At 41.7% G+C, this 19,537-nt stretch overlaps 2 protein-coding genes across 2 annotated transcripts; one reads left to right on the forward strand and one right to left on the reverse strand.

Annotated features, from left to right (window-relative positions):
- Positions 1–1,657: 1,657 nt before the first annotated feature.
- Positions 1,658–12,641, forward strand: LOC311043264 (extracellular calcium-sensing receptor-like; the record flags this gene model as incomplete). The annotated part of the gene is made up of 10 exons (XM_084054440.1): positions 1,658–1,675; positions 5,703–5,833; positions 5,979–6,252; positions 7,387–7,473; positions 7,793–8,062; positions 9,558–9,761; positions 10,541–10,816; positions 11,188–11,415; positions 11,511–11,634; positions 11,719–12,641. 10 exons carry the CDS (start codon positions 1,658–1,660, stop codon positions 12,630–12,632), a joined length of 2,526 nt encoding a protein of 841 aa, XP_083910566.1. The 3' UTR covers positions 12,633–12,641.
- Positions 12,642–13,416: 775 nt separating this feature from the next.
- Positions 13,417–19,314, reverse strand: ak6 (adenylate kinase 6). Its single transcript, XM_084054925.1, has 5 exons — positions 19,136–19,314; positions 17,523–17,615; positions 17,244–17,302; positions 16,361–16,506; positions 13,417–15,143 (listed from the first exon to the last, which is right to left on the reverse strand). The coding sequence occupies exons 1-5, from the start codon at positions 19,170–19,172 to the stop codon at positions 14,954–14,956; spliced, it is 525 nt and encodes a 174-aa protein (XP_083911051.1). The 5' UTR covers positions 19,173–19,314; the 3' UTR covers positions 13,417–14,953.
- Between the last annotated feature and the right edge of the window lie 223 nt (positions 19,315–19,537).

The following is a 19,537-nucleotide window of genomic DNA, read 5'->3' on the forward strand; positions in this document are numbered from 1 at the left end:
CGGATGCCTAAGGCGGGGACATGGCAGTAAAGAATGTACAAATAGACATACTTGTAGAGTGTGTAGTCGACGACATCCGACCTGCCTACATGACGACAGAGTCAAGAAATCTGTGGGAGAAGTGGCGACGGAGTCCACCTCCACAGATAATCATTCGGATCAGGAGGTCCATACTGCTACAACGCACACTGTGTTTCAAAGAGCCTCAGCCACTTCAAGTATTGTTCCCGTTCTCATGTCATCCACAGAGGAGCCACAGAGAGCCACTTCAAAACTGCAAAGTCGGCCTCCTGATTGGAAATTACTGCCCAATAGCGTTGGCACCTCTCAAGGTCATCACCTGAGACGATAACAGCAATCCCTTCGCCCAAAGGAACCGTGTTGGGATGGAGCATAGTGGGCTCTTCAAATAAATAAAGCCTGTAAACAATGGGTTTTGTTGTGAATCATGTTTTGATCAGAATTTACCCCGTAACATGATTGGGGGGAGTGTAAGTGTCGGGGACACTTGCTTGTTTTAACTTCAATTATTGTGGTTTGAAGTTCTGTTTATTTACGTTATTTTGGGATACTTTTATTTTGACACTTCCTGTACTTTTGGTTTACCTTTATTTTGAAACGTCCTGTCACCGCACCGGCACGCACTTAAACTAGCTCTCTTCACACGCCTCCACTCTTTCACACTCAGTCTGTGTCCAGAGAGGGAGACGGCGTGTAGCACAGAGCAACACGGTATGTTTGTTTAGAAATGTCTCACACATTATTTCGATAAACGTTGAATCCAGACATGTGTAGCTTCAGTGTACTGAGCAGTTTGTATCTTCCACAGTGCTGCTGTGATCAGTGTTGACAGGCAACTGTTATGATGGGTGACGATGATGAATGAAGGTTCCAGGTGGCATTCAAACAACTTATTAGCCCCTCGATAGCCGGAGCAAGGTATAGGATTGTTTGTTTTGGGTTTCATTTGTTATTTACTTTGGGTTTAATTACTTTTGTTTGTTTGTTGGGTCTTTGATATGCTAAATGACTTTACTTGTATTGAATCACTGAATTACAATCGACTATGAAGTATTTTATTGTTGTATTGTACTGAAGTAATTAATTCAAATGCACTGCTTTTATTGTTGAAACTATGAAATATTTTTGATACATTTGTAAAAGTATTTATTCTCATTCTTCATAGTTTTCACGGTGTTTGATCCATGGTGCTTCAAAGAAAAAATAAAAACACCCGTTGAAACCAATCCGCTTCATCATTTACATCGAGGGCGCTTACAATACTAATATACTTTATTAATTCATCCAGGTGTAGGATAGTGCAGCGATCAGTGCCAACAAAAAAATCATTTAAGCCTTGGAATGCTGCGTCTGTTATGTATAATGTGCTTATAATTTAGTTAGAATGTGCGATGCAATGTGTGTATAGGGTTTGATGTGTCATGAGGTTCATGTGTTATGTGTTGTAATCAATGTGTATGTGTCACATCAGTGTGGTAGAGAGGGGTAGTTGTGGTGCTTATAAAATCCATAGGTTTGGTGTTTGGGGTAACCGTCTTCCATGCCGACATCTCGCCACTCCGACTAGTGGCTTCCGCGTGCGGTTAGGGTTAGGGTGAGGGTTAGGTATAGGGTTCGTTAACGTCGGAAAGGCGACATGTCGGAAAGCCGCCATGTAACCGGTGTTTGGTGTGCAGCGTCACAAATAAAAGACTGTTCTTATGCATAGTGATCAATACTAATCCTTCCCATCTGAAACCCACTGGTCATTACAATACTGTAGTTGATTTTGATACATAGCCTAAATATATTTGAGTATTTTGTATGAAGAACCATTTTGCTGTATGGTTGCTCATCCCTCTCTGTATAGGCTCTATGCACTGCAGCCATATTATCACTTCCTTCCCAGGTGTTACCAATGATACTAATAAAGGCTCTGTTCCATTTAGTGTAGCACAGTGGTTTCCACAACCCCCATAACTCTGAGAGTGTACAAATGGCAAATGGACGGGTCCATTTGGTTCCATTTGTACACTCTCAGAGTTACACACCTGTAAGGGGCCATTTGGAAGCCCATGAGGGTCCCTGGACCCCAACTGTAGACCCACTGGTGCAGCAGAGTGTTTCCAGTGAGCCAACATGCACACTATCAGCAACCCTGACTCTGATTGACCAGAATGGAACAGAGCCTTCATTAGTATCATTGGTAACACCTGTGAATGTCTTCATAATATGGCTGCTGTGAATAGAGCCTATTATGACACCGTAGAATAGACCTAGCTGCAGGCCTAGTACAACATTGCATCTGTTGAGTCACTATTTCATCACCCCTGGGCCAGATGTAATCAGTGATGGTAAACACACACCTGCCTTTGCTTGCCCAGCTCATGTTTAATGTGTGCCCACCTGGGTATAGTCTGTTGTTGAATGACAATCAGAGATTATGTCTGCCTAGTACTGACGCATCTGGCGAGGGGAACACAATCACCACCATATCATATCACCATCACCCCAATATGAAGGATCGCCCTCAAACCTTTCATTGGTTCTTGTCTTTTTTTTCTTCTAATAGTTTCCTCCCACTTTTAGCAACAGAAACTGAGATATTATATCATTCTCTAGTTGAGTGAAGCATTTAGAGACTCACTGGTAATTTTCCATGTGATGGACCTCACAAAAAAACTGTTCCTCTAGGGCAGTGGTTCTCAACCTGTGGGTCGGGACCCCAAGGGGGGTCTCCACATGATTTTGGGGGGTCCCCAGATGAAAGTGAAGTGACAATTTAAGGACTTTAATACCTTTTACATTTTTAAAAAGAAAAGAAAAAGATTCTTACTACATCAACAAAAACAAGAACGCATGACATAGATGTCAAGTATAGACTTGCGAAACAGGTCAGTCCCTGTATGTCTGTGGGAGGCGTTTTTTTCAAGGTCAGGCATGTAGTGGATAGTGGGATGTGTGATGCTTGTGTTTTCTGCCATGTAGTTGATTGATTTGGCCAGCATTGGTAACGCAAGACATGAGTTACAAGAATATGTAGTTGTTACCTGATAACAAGTGGTTTAGAATTTTTTATTACATTTGTAATGTTTACATTACAATTGATTGAGATTCTGTAATATTTCAATATTTAATTATTAAGAATTGGTACAGTAAAACATCTTAATCACAGATGGACTTGAGGAGGTGTGGTACAAGAATCAATATATCAACCAATAACTCATACTAAATATCAACAACGTTTTAGAAACAGGGACAAACCGCAACCACTAGTCTTTACAAGTACCTTCACAGAAAAACAAGGGCAATGTCGCTTACAATAAGCAAACATGGCAACCAATCATGACACGTTGCAGACCCTTTTTACCAAACACGACCCTTTCCACAGCCACGCCCCCACCCTTTTGTGACATGCAATATACTACATTTTCATCCATGATACACATGATGAAAACAGAGCTATATTGTCCAACTTGACCATACCGTACAATACCAAATACTCTAAAACCAGTTCACCCGCCGTGATGCGAGCTTTTACATCAGCTATTTTTGTGCAGTATTTGAACATTTCTTTTATGCTTTTGAATTTTTAAGACAAATGTTCTCTTCTGGGGGTCCCTGGCACAAAACCTTTTCAGATGGGTGTCCATTGTCACGGTCCGCTCCTCAGCCCTTGGACTTTATCTGTGTTTATTACTTTTGGACTTTTACTATGTATTCCTGTTCTGTTTTGGTCTTATAGTTCTCTGTTGTTTGTTGCCTTGGGTGTTCTGTGTCTTATTTTGTAGTATCGTTCCTATTGTCTGCTTACTTATCCGTACCTGTCTTGTCTAACCAGTCCTGTGATTCCCAGTGTTTCCACCTGTGTCCCCTTAGTCTCCTAGCCTATCCTAATGTTGATTGTCTGTTCAGTTCACCTGTGTCTAGTTAGTCTTTGTCTATTTGTATGCCCCTGTGTGTTTGGTCACTTTTCAGTTTGTTGTCGTATTATGATGTGGTTAGTTCTTGTCCCAGTCTTTGATATTTTGTAGTGTATACCTAGGTCAGAGATTCCTTGTGTTTTCCCATTGTGGGTTTTTTGTTAATAAAGCCTCCTGAATATTCACTGCTCAGCCTGTATCTGTCGTTCTGCATTTGAGTCCTACACCTCCAGAACCTCATCGTGACATCCATGGCCTTAATGGGTTGCACAAATGATACAAAACGTAAACATACAAAGTTTTTCTTTTAACCTGAGGTAGAAATTACATTTGCAAACATTTCAGTGCCGAGTAGACCACGTTACATTTGTGCAACAAGAGAAGAGCCAGTGCCATATTAATGTTTGAGCATTTTGGGTATTCCAATGTGTTTCTAATGCTCAAAAAGCATAAAGTAGACACCAAGTTTACCAAAAATGACAAAGATTACAATTTCAAAACTATATTTCTTTGAAATATGCAAAATAGAGGTCCAGCCACACCCAGTCATAAAGATAAGCATTCAAACATGTTTCTAATTGTCAAAAAACATGATTTAGACACCAAGTTTGCATTTATAGCTCATCTTGTTCAATTTTTTTTGCCAAAACCTTTTTCAGGTGGTGGCCACATTGGATTTGGCCACAATGATGACCCAGAGCGTTGATGGCTCAGGTACCCTTGCTAAATCATTAGGCTCAGGTACCCTTGCTAAATCATTAGAGCATGCCCTGGGTTACATAAATTTCGGTGCTTTTTGACTGATTCACACAGAATTATTCCTATAGCCCTGGACTGTAATATGTTGGCATTTTGTTTGGCGTTTTTTAGCTATTCTGTCATAAAATATCAAATTAGAAATATTACACTTTTCTATGTTTTGCTAAACATAAGTATTCTGAACACTTGGAGCACCTCAGTAAATCTGTAGCTCTCCAACGGTTTAGCAGATAGAGCCATGTTGGAAGTAGTGCACCGGTTATGCTCATTTTTAAAAGGGCGTGGTCATTTTCGGGTGTTTCGTCCCGGATAGAGAATTAGTCAAAGTTCCTAAGTTGTTCCCTGGGGTCATATTAGCCAAGAACAGTTGAGATATTCTCTACTAAATTAAGTGCATACATATCTTAGCTAGGTCCTCTACTACTAGTCCTACAGTATATTGCGCTGATCAGTATTAAGGTATTTTATATACACTGAGCGATTTTAGGTGGAACTGATTATCCTCCTAGGATGGAGTTAGTTAAAGTACAATCTGTGCAAAATAACATGAAATGCACAGAAATGCCACAAAAACATAAAAATGTCTGACTTCCTTTTGGGGTTAGGTCATGATTCCAAGATAATTATTTTGTTAATCTGGACATGATATGTGCGTTCCGAAGTTTGTACATGTATGTGAAACCGTAATGTGTTTTTTAGCATCTTTAAGCCTTCAAAACTGCAATTTATTTGTGCATAGAATAATAACTAGCAAAACAAAATTCTGATAATTGCAGGTGGGTGCTGTGAAAGATTACGTAATACCATAAGGTGGCACAGGGGATGGCACAGCACTGGGTATAAAACTTAACAACTGGACAAAGGATTTAGAGAAGGGGGAGGGTTGATGAGGACAGGAGGGAGGGACAAATGAGGACAGTTATGAGGGCTTCTCTAGTCATACACCTGCTTTTATCCTTGATATTGTTCTCTTCCTTTTCCGCTTTGTCTTCCTCATCTTCCTCTTCTTGCGGCTTACAGGCACCGTTTAATCTCAACAGAATGTACAAGGCTGGGGACTTGGTTCTGGGTGCCGTGTTTGATATGCACCACTCCTCTGTCCTCCCTGATCTGTCTTTCACCTCCGAGCAACAAGACCCCATTTGCTATGAGTGAGTATCACATACAATAGCAAAGCAAGAGAACAGGGAACTTGTTTTGATGTATAGGATTATGATTATGATTGATGTTGTATATTTCGACAATATGCAAGGTTACAGTGGCATTTTGTGTTAGTTTCTACATTGACGCGTTCAGATGGGCACAGACCATGGCTTTTGCCATTACAGAGATCAACAGAAACCCCAGCCTGCTACCCAATGTCACTCTGGGGTATATTATCTATGATACCTGTTACACGCTTGAAGTTGCATTCCATGCTGCGTTGTCATTGGTCAGTGGGAGAGAGGAGCAGTTTCAACAGGATGAGAGCTGTGTTGGCTCTCCTCCAGTGCTCGGCATTGTGGGTGCTGATTCCTCAGCAAATTCTATTGCCATCTCTAGTGTATTAGGTTTGTACAGAGTGCCCATGGTAAGTTGCTTACTTGAAACCCCTGTTACCATCACCTATTGATGATGATGTGATTTGGACGTTTATCAAATATAATATGATGTACAATGTATATAGTATATTTAAAGCTTGAAATACATATTTAAAGAGCATAAGAGTGGAATAGGCTCTATGCAGAGCAGCCATATTGGGAATGAATTGGGCCCCTTCCTTACTTCCTTCACAGGTGTTACCAATAATACGAATTAACGCTCTGTTCCATTTAGTGTGGCATAGTGGTTGTCTTATTTTAAAAGGCCCCCATAACTCTGAGAGTGTACAAATGGAACCAAATGGACCCTTACGGGTCCATTTGGTTCCATTTGTACACTCCATTTGTACACTCTTGGTTCCATTTGTACACTCTCAACCAAATGGACCCTTACGGGTCCATTTGGTTCCATTTGTACACTCTCAGAGTTACACACCCACCATAAGCGGCCATTTGGGAACCAAAATGGAGTGTAACATGCACGCTATCAGCACCTTGACCAGAATGGAACAGAGCCTTCATTAGCATCATTGGTAACACCTGTGAAGGAAGTAAGAAGAGGCCCAATTTCTTTCCAATATGGCTTCTGTGCATAGAGCCTATAGGCAGATTTTGAGCAGGGGGGGACAAAGGACAAAGACAACAAGGTATCTACATATTTACACATATCCATCCAAATATTATGTACATGACAAGGTTTAGAAATAAGGTGCATGAGCATAGCGGCTGGTATACGTTGTATATATGGTATATGGTGACTGTCATGACATAGACATTATTGCAAGAGTATCAGTGTGCTTTTTTTATTATTGTTTATTAATGTGTTTTAATCATCAGTCAATCAAAGGATACAATTTGAAACTGAACTGTTGCTGGGGGAAAGAGACAGACACAGAGAGAGAGGGGGGGTCTAGGTGAGCAGTCAGTGATATTGAGCAGGGTGACAGGTTGAGTGGAGCATGAGAACAGCCTCGTCAGTCCTCACTCCACTCACATGCTTTGTTTGCAGGGGAGATCCCCCCCCCCCCCAAAGGAAAAAAAAAGGGAAAAAGAATAAAGAATACATAAAGAAATACATAAAGAAATTTGAAAATTACTGAACAGCTGTTTTGTGTCTCTTTCAGGTAAGTTACTATGCCATGTGCTCCTGTCTGAGTGACCGGAATCAGTACCCTTCCTTCTTCAGAACAGTCATAAGCAATACCATCCAGGTGAACTTCTAAGTACTACATGATCCAAACACTTGACAAGTACCTCTCTCTAGTGAGTGTAATTGATGTTGCATTATAATCACCTCTCATTTGCTATACTATGTATTACTGCTGGAGCCTATAAAGGTCTCTGTTGACTTGACAGCATCAAAAGGAAATTATTAGACCTTTTCATTGTGGAATCTGGAGATTCACTGAGATAGATAGAAAGACCTTTATTTATGCCGCAGGGGAAATTCACTTGCCAAAGGTCAAGGATTTACGACAATGTGAATAATCTAGTTTAAGCACTTATCCCTCCATTCTATAATCCATTCAGGTGCGAGCTATGCTCCAGATTATGAGACGGTTCGAGTGGACCTGGGTGGGAGCGTTGTTTAGTGATGATGCCTATGGCCGTGATATGGCCCAAATCTTCCAGTCTGAGCTGGCCCAGTCTGGTTTGGGTTGCCTGGCGTATGTGGAGGTTTTTCCCTATGACAGTGACCCAGCTGAAGTCCGGAGAATTGTCTCTGTGATGAAGAAATCCACAGCTCGTGTGGTCATTGTATTGGAATATGGGACCCGTATGATTAAACTCCTGGATGAGGTTGGGGTTGTGATGTTATTTTGGAACTCATAATTATAAGGAATCTGAAATGAGTTGTATTGAAGTGAAGACATCATTTCATATATAAAAATAGGTTGCTATTCATTAGCAAGCATTTTGTATAATTGCAATGCAATTGAATAAGTATTTGGTTCAAATTAAATGCTCAGTAATTGTAATTGTGTAATAATGTATTTGTACACGTTCTTCTCTGCACAATGAGCAAATAATGCAATAATGCATTCTCATTGCTAAAACTAAATCTTTTATTGTTAGAATTGTATTAGATTGCATTTGTCTTGATAGTTTATTACTCTCCGCAGGAGAGTATTGTTTTCACTTTCTAAATATGACACACCGATTGGTCAAGCCTCACGTGACACGTGACAATACGGTGAAATACTGTATAAATACATGGCGTCACTTTGACAGTGTCTTTGCCACTGTCAAAGTGAGGTAAGACAGGAACCATCACGAAATGGCTGCATGGCTGATACATAATTGGCAGATAGGACAGATAGGACACTTATATAGACAGGAGGGATATGACACTTACACAGACGGATAGGACACTTATACAGACAGGACGGATAGGACACTTATACAGACAGGACGGATAGGACACTTACACAGACAGGACGGATAGGACACTTACATAGACAGGAGGGATATGACACTTACACAGACAGGACGGATAGGACACTTACAGTATACAGACAGGACGGATCGGACACTTACAGTATACAGACAGGACGGATAGGACACTTATACAGACAGGAGGGATAGGACACTTACACAGACAGGAGGGATAGGACACTTACATAGACAGGACGGATAGGACACTTATACAGACAAGACGGATAGGACACTTATACAGACAGGACGGATCGGACACTTATACAGACAGGATGGATAGGACAGTTAGAACATAAGAATTAGAACATTCCCAACATTCCCAACACAAGTCTGGTAAGAGTGAGGTAAGACAGGAACAATCACGAAATGGTTGAGAAATGGCGGATACTGTAACAATTGGATAGGACACTTACACAGACAGGACACTTACATAGACGGATAGGACACTTACACAGACAGGACGGATAGGACACTTACATAGACAGGACGGATAGGACACTTATACAGACAGGAGGGATAGGACACTTATACAGACAGGACGGATAGGACACTTATACAGATAGAACAAGTGGATACAGATAGAATCTGTATCCATGAATCTGTCTGGCCATGAGTGGAAAGAGAAGTCAAAAGGAACCTGAAACAGCCAGGAGGTTGCGTTGCTGCAACCAATCAGCTATCGGGCATCACCTACACACTCAATCATCCACTCATTCTATCTGTATCCACTTGTTCTATCTGTATAAGTATCTGCTAATATTCCCAACATTACCAACAGCGGAGAGTTGTGCTCCGAGGAGCACTTTTTCTAGTTATTATTATTATTGTTGTTGTTGTTGCTGTTGATCGTAATTAACAGGTGGTAAAGCAGAAGGTGACAGGTTTGCAGTGGATCGCTGACATAAGCTGGATAGAAGACCCAAACCTCCAGACTCCTCGCTTCTTGCCGTACCTGAGAGGAACCCTGGGTCTTGCAGTCCATCGTGGAGAGATACCAGGCCTCAAGGACTTCTTGTTGAAAGTACATCCTGACAATGACCTTAACAGCCACGAAAATATCATAGTGAGTCTTGGCGGGGCTCAAGGTTTACTCTGGCTAGTTTGTTCAAGTGTGTGAGTGCAGTAGACTGCTCTTCATCAGTCTGCTGCCAGTGGCCTTGTGACTGTGGAGCCACTTTCCATGTGGCCACTTCTGAAACAATCGGTTGCTGGGGTGACCACGATCTTTGATGATTCTGCGAGCTTTGCTTGCACGCAGTATTCATTGTATACGTCTTGGTTGGCGGGGAGATCACATCTGCTGATGCGTAGGGATAATAGTTCACCCCCCAAAAAATATGTTTTTCTATCGATTAGTCACCTCATGGACTGGAGACTTAAATTCATCGATATTTTTTAGTTTTTGTCGAATTCCCTAAGCCAATAATTTGTTGACCAACAGGCCGGTAGGCAGCGGATCCTGTAAGAGACACAAAGGACGGCGTGGCGGTCCAGGCACCCTATAGGCTGCAATGCCAGCCTGACAGCGTGTCACGGGTTTGAGTCCCGATCCCGATGACCTTTGCTGCGTGTCACACCCCATTTCCTGTCAGTCTACGGTCCTATAAATAAAGGCATAAAAGCCTGCCGGAACCGCTGCCGTCATCAAATTATTGGCTTAGGAATGCGACCAAAACAGCAAAATATCCATGAATTCAAGTCTCCATGGGGTGACTAATCAATAGAAAAAAAATATTTTTGGGGGTGAACTATCCCTTTAAGCTGCAATTTCAATCTGATGTCTGTTTTTAAATATTCACAAGGTATTATTTTTCTGTTTGAGTATTCATTTTGTTTCTTCAGGTACGGCAGTTTTGGGAACGCACATTTGAGTGCAAATTTGCACCCCTTCCGTCAGAGTGGGTGCATGCTGGTGGAAGGGTGTGTACTGGACAAGAAGACATAGGAACAGCAGAAACAACCCTGTTGGATGTGTCTAACCTCAGGGCAGAGATTATGGTGTACAAGGCTGTGTACGCTCTGGCCCATGCCCTCCATGACATGTTGCAATGTGTGCCTGGAAGAGGGCCTTTCATTGGGCACAGCTGTGCCAGTTTGCAGACAATACAGCCATGGCAGGTGTTATATTAATAAACTGTTTACTAGAGTTTCTTGTTGGATTTAATTTTTAATAATAGAGAATAAGGAATAATACTACTTATTGCCTGCTGTGAATGTTTACCATTTTTTTGTATATTTATATGTATTATTTATGTAATTGTTTGTTTGTTTGTTTGGGGGGGTATACATATTCTGTGCTGGGACACAGAAGCCCCCCCTTCCATTCCCCATTGCACAGAATATTATTTCATGTTTAAATACTATGTATTAGATAAATGTGTAAATACCGGAGGCATGTAGTTAATACATAAACAATCCAGTGTCACTATTGTGTATCTTGTACAAAATAGTATCCTGCTCTTCATAATTTTGTTCATCACCATTTCTAGCTTGTGTATTACCTGGATAAGATCAACTTCACCACATCATTTGGTGATCAAGTATCATTTGATGGGAATAGTGATGCCTCACCAGTCTGTGATATCATGAACTGGGTGTGGCTCCCTGATGGAAGCATAAAGGTTCAGTATGTAGGTATGTACAAGAAGTCAACATCCTCAGGTGAAGAGCTCATCCTTAATGAAGACAGAATCTTCTGGAACTTTGAAACCAAAAAGGTCACTTTGGCTTTCTAAAATACCTCATGTTGAGCTCATGATGTGCATGTAATTCACTTTGGACTGAAATTGATCATCGTTACTTTCCTCTGTAGCCGCTTCGGTCAGTGTGTAGTGAGAGCTGTTCCCCTGGAACCCGTGTGGCCAGAAGGAAAGGGGAACCTGTCTGCTGCTTTGACTGTATTGCTTGTTCTGAGGGAGAGATCAGCAATGAGACTGGTAGGTTTACATTATGTATGAACAATAGGTTATCTTTAGGCTGATACTGTACGTCTGTCCCTTTAATCTTCTCTTCTTTGTTAGACTCTACGGAGTGCACCAGTTGTCCAGAGGGCTTCTGGTCCAGTCCCCAACGTGACCACTGTGTCCCTAAGAGCGTGGAGTTCCTCTCCTTCCATGAGGCCCTCGGTATCTCCTTGACAACCATCTCATTGTTAGGCACACTTATGTGTGCCATTGTCATGGGAATCTTCGTCTATCATCGAGACACGCCCATGGTACGAGCCAACAACTCAGAACTCAGCTTCCAACTTTTGCTGTCACTCAAACTGTGTTTCTTGTGCTCACTTCTGTTCATTGGTCGTCCCAGGCTCTGGACTTGTCAGCTGAGGCATGCAGTATTTGGGATCAGCTTTGTGCTGTGTGTCTCGTGTATCCTGGTAAAGACTATGGTGGTGTTGGCTGTGTTCAAGGCCTCCAAGCCTGGGGGTGCAGGTATTATGAAGTGGTTCGGTGCTATGCAGCAGAGAGGAACAGTTCTGGCTCTTACTTCGATCCAGGCAATAATCTGCACAACATGGCTTGTGTCTGCCTCACCAACTCCTCATAAAAACACACAATACCATATTGATAAGATAGTCTATGAGTGTGCAGTGGGATCAACAGTTGGTTTTGCCGTGTTACTTGGTTATATTGGTTTACTGGCGCTCCTCAGCTTCCTCCTAGCATTCATGGCAAGGAATCTACCAGACAACTTCAATGAAGCTAAGTTAATCACTTTCAGCATGTTGATCTTCTGTGCCGTGTGGATAGCCTTCATCCCAGCATATATCAGCTCTCCAGGCAAATATGCAGATGTAGTGGAGGTCTTTGCTATTTTAGCTTCTAGTTTTGGCCTTTTGGTTGCACTGTTTGGACCAAAGTGTTATATAATCCTTTTGAAACCTGAGAGAAACACTAAGAAGTCCATCATGGGTCGAGATGCCGCCAAGACGTAGAAGCAGATCAAGTCAATGATTATACATTTTCTGTGTATTTTATAGCAATACGTGTATATGGATATATTTGATTGCTGATCACCTTGTTAGTAACATATTTTTGTTTTACCAGATTAAACTAAATCCAGTCAGAGAACTATTTTCTATCAAAAAGAGTTGGCGGGGAAAAAAGATACTCCTTTAAATACTACGTTTGGTGATTTTACACAAGACAAAATAGCACCTTTTCATTCTCTGGGGCTCAAAGTACTATATAGTATGTAAGAGGCAAATTAGGCTTAAAATTGACCAATGTACCCTTTAGCTACTACTGTATAACAACAGTCAAAAGACTTACAAACAATATTCTCTGCATGAAGGTTTCATAACACTACCAATCAATGTGCACTTGACGGCCATCCATATCCAAAAAAGCATGTTTTCAAGTAACTGCTGGCCCCTCCCCTCCCCTCCCATACCCTTGCTTCCCACTATGTTAGGTTATTCAGTGCAGGAAAAGCACATGTGCAAAGACCATTTACTCTATAATGCACACTGTAGGTAACAATGTAACAACTATGGACTTTTTTTCGTCCAAAAATGTTATAATAAACAAACACCACAATGAAATGGTCTGTGACCCAAAAATGCGTGTTAGGGAACCTAAAATGAAATTCCAGGCCTGGACATTCAAGGCCCTTACAGAGGTACTGTACCAGTCAGTGACAGTGCTAAGTAGACATCAAATAAAAGGGTGATGTGAACATTTCAGCCACTCAAATGACATGTTCAGCAATTTGCCATTTGATCAGGTTTAATGAGTTATAATACATAAAAATAATTTTGGAAATATTGGAATATTTAGACATCATTGATTTATACAATCCATTGACCTCAAAACAACTTGTAAACAGTTGTACTTAAGTTTTTCAAATTCTGCGACAAACATTCGGCAAGAATACCAGATCCACGAGGCATCGTGACATTGTTTGAGCTTGAACATTTGCTATTTCCTACCAGAGAGATGTGGTGTAGAGGGAAAAAAGAAGCAGACTATGTATAGAGCCCAGTGGGACTCCGGTCGACTAATTATCTTCATATAATTGGTCCTCACTAATACTCATTATAAGACGGCACCATTTATGTCTACTGTTGTTTCTCAGGAGGTGGGCTATGAACATAAACCTGCCTACCAATGATATCAGTTCACTTTCTCTCTTTTTTTTCCAATGGCTTTTACAATGGCTTCTATATATCAGCATGCTCACTTTCCAGAAACAGAAAGGCTGTAGTATCTATATGAGGTCACTGGTAGGCAGGTTTCTCAACTGTCCATTGCCCACCAATGAGGCACACAGCCAGCATGTGTATCATATGTATTATTAATGCATTGAGTACAATAGAAACGAGCCCCCCTGCGGCTTTTTGAGTTATCCTTTAAGCATAGCCTTTGTACCTGTACTGTTAACATCCTTGTTAGCCCATTTAGACCTGAGGCCGATTCTAAAAATCGCCTTCTAAATCCTGACCTACATTTTCTGAAAAACTTCAAATATGTATTCAAAAATTACCCAAACTTTATGTTGCTATATACTGTACATAGCATCAGGAACCCCAAAAAGTGTCTTGAAAGGTATAGTTACAAATAGGGGTTCTCAAAATGGGTTAAAGGAGTAGTTCCCCCAAAGAATTACTTATTTTCTATCAATTACACACCCCATGAAGCATTGAATTCATGGAGATGTTTTAGTTTAGCGCATTCCTAAGCCATTCATTTGATAACCGGCAGTCTCTCCGGTAGGAGCCACAAAGAGTCTCCTTTGTGTCTCCTACCGGATACATTAGCATCTTTATCATCATCAAATTATTGGCTCAAGAATGTGACAAAAAAAATCTCCATGAATTCAATGCTTCATGCGGTGTGTAATTGATAGAAAATAAGTAATGTTTTGGGTGAACTACTCCTTTGATAAAGTATTCAATCAATAAAAGCAGACAGAAAGGTTGCCCTCTTATACTGACCATTAGTGAGGGCCATTTATATGAAGATAAGGTAAAGAACGGGTGAAGTGCTCCTTTATCATGATGACTTGCAGTACAGTATGTGTGGCTGTGCTGCAGATTATGTCCCGTAACACACGCTTTCTCAACGTCGGTTCTGGGGCCCACCAGGGGTCCTTACAGGTCTATAACTCTTTGAGAGTGTACATTGTACACACTAAAGCGTTACAGACCCGTAAGGGTCCATTTGGACACTCTTGTGGTCCTCGGACCCTACATTGAGAAACACTGCAGTAACATTGGCGTCCAGCAGCGGGCCCAGCAGTGAGTGAGTTAGTTAGTTAGTTATTGTCCTTGGTCCACTGTTCCGTCCACTGGACTATCTGCTCCAGGTTGCGCTCCAGGTCCTCCGGCTCGTTGCTGGCCAGCTGGTGAACGAGCTCCTCCTTGTAGGCTTCCATGGCCTCTTCGTAGATGGTCTGGAAGATCTCGCACTGCACGTTGTCCTGCAGCTTCTTCCCCGAGTAGCCCCTGTCGGCAGGGAAGAGGGTGGATCAATACATTAGTCATAGGCTCTATTCACAGCAGCCATATAATGAAGACATTCACAGGTGTTACCAATGATACTAATGAAGGCTCTGTTCCATTCTGGTCAAACAGAGTCAGGGTGCTGATATTGTGCATGTTGGCTCACTGGAGACACTCTGCTACACCAGTGGGACTAAAATGTGGGTCCAGGTACTCTCATTGTTCCTTAAGGGGTTTCCAAATGGCCCCTTATGGGTGTGTAACTCTGAGAGTGTACAAATGTAACCAAATGGACGGCCCATTTGGTTACATTTGTACACTCTCAGAGTTATGGGGGTGGTGGAAATTGAAAAATCTGAGAACCACTGTGCTACACTAAATGGAACAGAGCCTTCATTAGTATCATTGGTAACACCTGTGAAGGAAGTGAGAATATGGCTGCTGTGAATAGAGCCTATTAGGGCTGGCCGTCTATTTTTATTGTGGTCAGCGACGTTTTCCTCAATATTATTATTTTCCAAAAAGTTTGGCACCTAACTAGCCCTACATACTTTCACCAAGAAACCCCATTCGTTGTTTTTTTTCCCCAGGTATAATGCAATAACAATGGATGAATTTGGCACCTCGCAACTCCTTCATATTTTCACCTAGAAACGTCAGCTTACTGTGGACACACATTCTTGAAGTTTAGGTTTGTTGTTTTTTCAGTTGCCTCATAGTGATATTTAATGTATTCAATTCTTATTTTAAACGTGGTCTCAGTAAATAGGAACATCTCAGGTGCAGTTTAGTGACAGTATCGTTTCCCCACGTGTACTTCATAGAAAACTCTGCATAAACAACCAGAAGCAGGCAGAACTAGGGCCGAACAAGGCAGAAGGAGCCTGCTGGCTAAACTCTACAGTCGTGGGCAGGTACTTTACCCCTCCGCCACCCGAGCACCTGCTGGGTGGTGTTAACCACTTGAACCTTAGTATCCCTCTTCTGGGGTGAACATGTGGACAAAAATAGCCGACCTACAAGCTCACAACTCGTCGCAACGTGACATGTTGTGAGCTTGCAGATCGACCATTTTCCACAAAGATTTTTGACCACTTGAAACGCAGTGGAGAAAAAACAAACAAAGAAAACACTCAAGTAAAGAACAGATACTCAAAAAAATGTACTTGAGTACAGTACTCAAGTAAATGTACTTTGTTAATGTCCACCACTGGAAGTACCTGGTCTCCAGTCGGCTGTACAGATGGGTGTTGTCTGTGCGAAGGACAAACACTATATGGAACCAGCGCTCAGGGAAGAAGTCACAACCATGGTAGTCCACGATCACACCGCCATCCGACATCTTGTCCTCAAGCTCATCAACCACCTGGGAAAACAACAAAAGCAGCATTACTGACTGTATACTGAATTACTTTCTCATATGTTGGATTACTTTCCTATTTTGCTGGATTACCTTCTAATGTGTGTGCACACACACACACACACACACACACACACACACACACACACACACACACACACACACACACACACACACACACACACACACACACACTTTTGTTTACATGTAATGTATAGTGAAAATAGCCAATCTACAAGGTCACGACGCTGCTGTGTGCTGCAAGCTATTTTTGCCATGTTTTTTTGTACTTTTTGAAGAAAAAAAAAGACAAGTTCAACCGATATCATGTTGAGAAAATACAGCCAGACAGTGGATGAAAGTTAGCCTGGTAAACCATCCCGATTATGTGAGCGATCTGCGCTCAGGGCTCTGTGATTGACAGGCGCTGATTGGCTCTTGACTTTTTGTTTCTGCAAAACGCCCACCCAGCGCTTGGGGCCAGACAGGTCTGCGGGATGGTTTACCAGGCTAGATGAAAGTAAGTTATGATTTTGTGCAACATCTTATGGTAAAATTGCCAAATGGGTGGACGGTGGACGTCACAAACATAGCATCCAGACCAATAGCTCGGCTCTGATCAGCGCAGTATAGGACTAGATCTGAAGGCGGGGTAGCGGCTTGAAATTCGAGTGTTTGAAATGTTGGACACACTGCTTTCTAGATGTCTGATTGACGTTGCGTGATGAAGAGCGGACACTCACCCTATCCTCATCCAGAACGGGACACTGGTACTCTTCATCAAAGCCGTCAAAAAGTTTCCCTGAGGAAAAGATCATTATGGTCAACATCAGCAATGCCACTCAACTGGTATCCTGAAAATGTATTTTCTGTTTACTAAAGAGCTGGAGAGACAGGGAGACCCCCTGTTACTTAACAAACACTACCAGTGGTTACTATCACAAATACAGCCTTAGGTTTTTAACCAAGATATATCACAGCACCTTTAAAAGGTAGACGTGGGATATTGTGTAATATCTTACCCTCCTGTGCGAGGTCGCCTACATTGATGTAAGTCAGTCCTGTCCTCTGTGCAAGCTCTTTGCCCAAAGTTGTCTTACCGGTACCAGGAGTACCTGTAAGAGAAAAGAAAAGTCGTCATCATCACCACCACCACCACCATCATCATCATCATCATCCATCCATTAAAGGAGCACTTCACCCATTTTCAACCGACCTCCTTCATATAATAGGTTCTTCTCACTAATGCTCATTATATGATGGCACCATTTCTGATGTTTTTCCTTTTTTCTTATTAATGCAAGAACAATAACTTATATTTCAGCATGCTAACATTCCAGTAAGAGAAAGGCTGTAGTTTCTATGGAATCCCCACTCACAATGTCCTTGGACAGGTTTCTAAACAATAGCCCACCAATGAGACGGTGTGTGTAGACACAGACAAGGTTGAAAATGAGTGAAGTGCTCCTTTACAGTACCTCACTTGATGACTTGAACCCTAGCATCTCTATTCTGGGGAGAATATTCACCTAAATTGGCCAAAGCGTTGTGAGCTTTTAGATCGATCGACTATCTGAATGTGTTCCCCCTCCAATATATAATACTGTACATGTATGTAGGTCAATACTGTAGCTCTGATAAATGTGGTAGTCTTGTCAGAATATGCTCCCCGATTCAAATTAAAATAGAGTCACAATATCTTAACCATTGTTTTACAGTTTGATAATCCAAACAATGTTCCTGTAGTAGATTAAACAATGGCAAATATTAGTTATTTAAATGATAAAGACAAGATTTAATCACAACAAACAACACTTATATGAATCTTGATGAATTGAATACACAGGACCGCAATGGAAACAAACCCTTAGGCTTTTTTTGTGTTATCTTTTTAGCATTATTGTATAGGCCAATCATACCACTGTACTACCGGTATTTGCAAACTGTTAATACAGTATTCTATCAAACAAACATTGTATTGAGGGGGGGGGGGGGGGGGGCGCACATTCTGCTAGGGAAAGCATTGGATCAAGACTATTGTATAGTATTTTATCAAATTTGACATCTTTAAATAAACATATCAAAATCAATAAAATACATCTATGATAGTCTTGATCCAAGTCTAACACTCTCAGAGTATAGGCTATATCATTGGTTCTCAAAGTGGTGGCCAGGGGTCCTTGAGGGAGTTCCGGGGGGGTCCCCAGCTAAATGATAGTATAGGAACCAAATGAACCCTTATGGGTCTGCAACTCTGAGTGTACAAATGTTTTGTCACATTTTGTACACTCTGAGTTAAAGTAACATTGATTTTACAATATAAGTTGGGGTCCCAGAGATAGAAATATCATTACATGGGGGTCCGTAGCCTAATGAATGCATTTCAAACTGGGGGTCCTTGAAATTAAAATGGTTGAGAATCACTGCCGTAAAAAAACTTCTTATAGGGGTCCCTGCCTGGCATATCTTTTCAAATGGGGGTCCACGGGCTAATAAGTGTCAATGTGGGGGTCCTTGTCATGAAAAAGTTTGAGAACCATGCGTAGCTTGGAGGGGGACACACACATTTTGACAGGGATACACACCATGCCACAACAACACCATGGATTTCAATAGCAACGCCGATTGTTTGTACCTGTCAGCAGAATGTTCGGTCTCTTCGTGATCTTCATGTCTGTTTGAAGTGATGATCAGCCGGTTAGAGGTGTGTAAACAGCGTGTTTTCTTCTGGACAAACACACACACACAGAGATAGGAAGCAGAACGTGCTGTGCGTGAAGGATCACATGCACACACCATGCGCACAGCGACCACTGTCAAGTCACACACCAGCAACAACTAGAGAAGTTCCGGGTCGCCTTATAAGCGTGCGTTCGGAAACGCGCACCCTGCTAATAGGGCCGGCATAGCAGTGGCGGCCATTTTCTGGTTCCACTTCAAGATAGTCAATGCATTTTTCCCATTGACATTTCCAAAAATATTTATATCAATTATGTTAAGCCTAGAATCAAGCCATCCCGGGTCCTGGTGAATCATG

Source organism: Gymnoscopelus microlampas, assembly GCF_963454915.1.
Source record: "Gymnoscopelus microlampas genome assembly, chromosome: 4".
Lineage (NCBI taxonomy): Eukaryota > Metazoa > Chordata > Actinopteri > Myctophiformes > Myctophidae > Gymnoscopelus > Gymnoscopelus microlampas.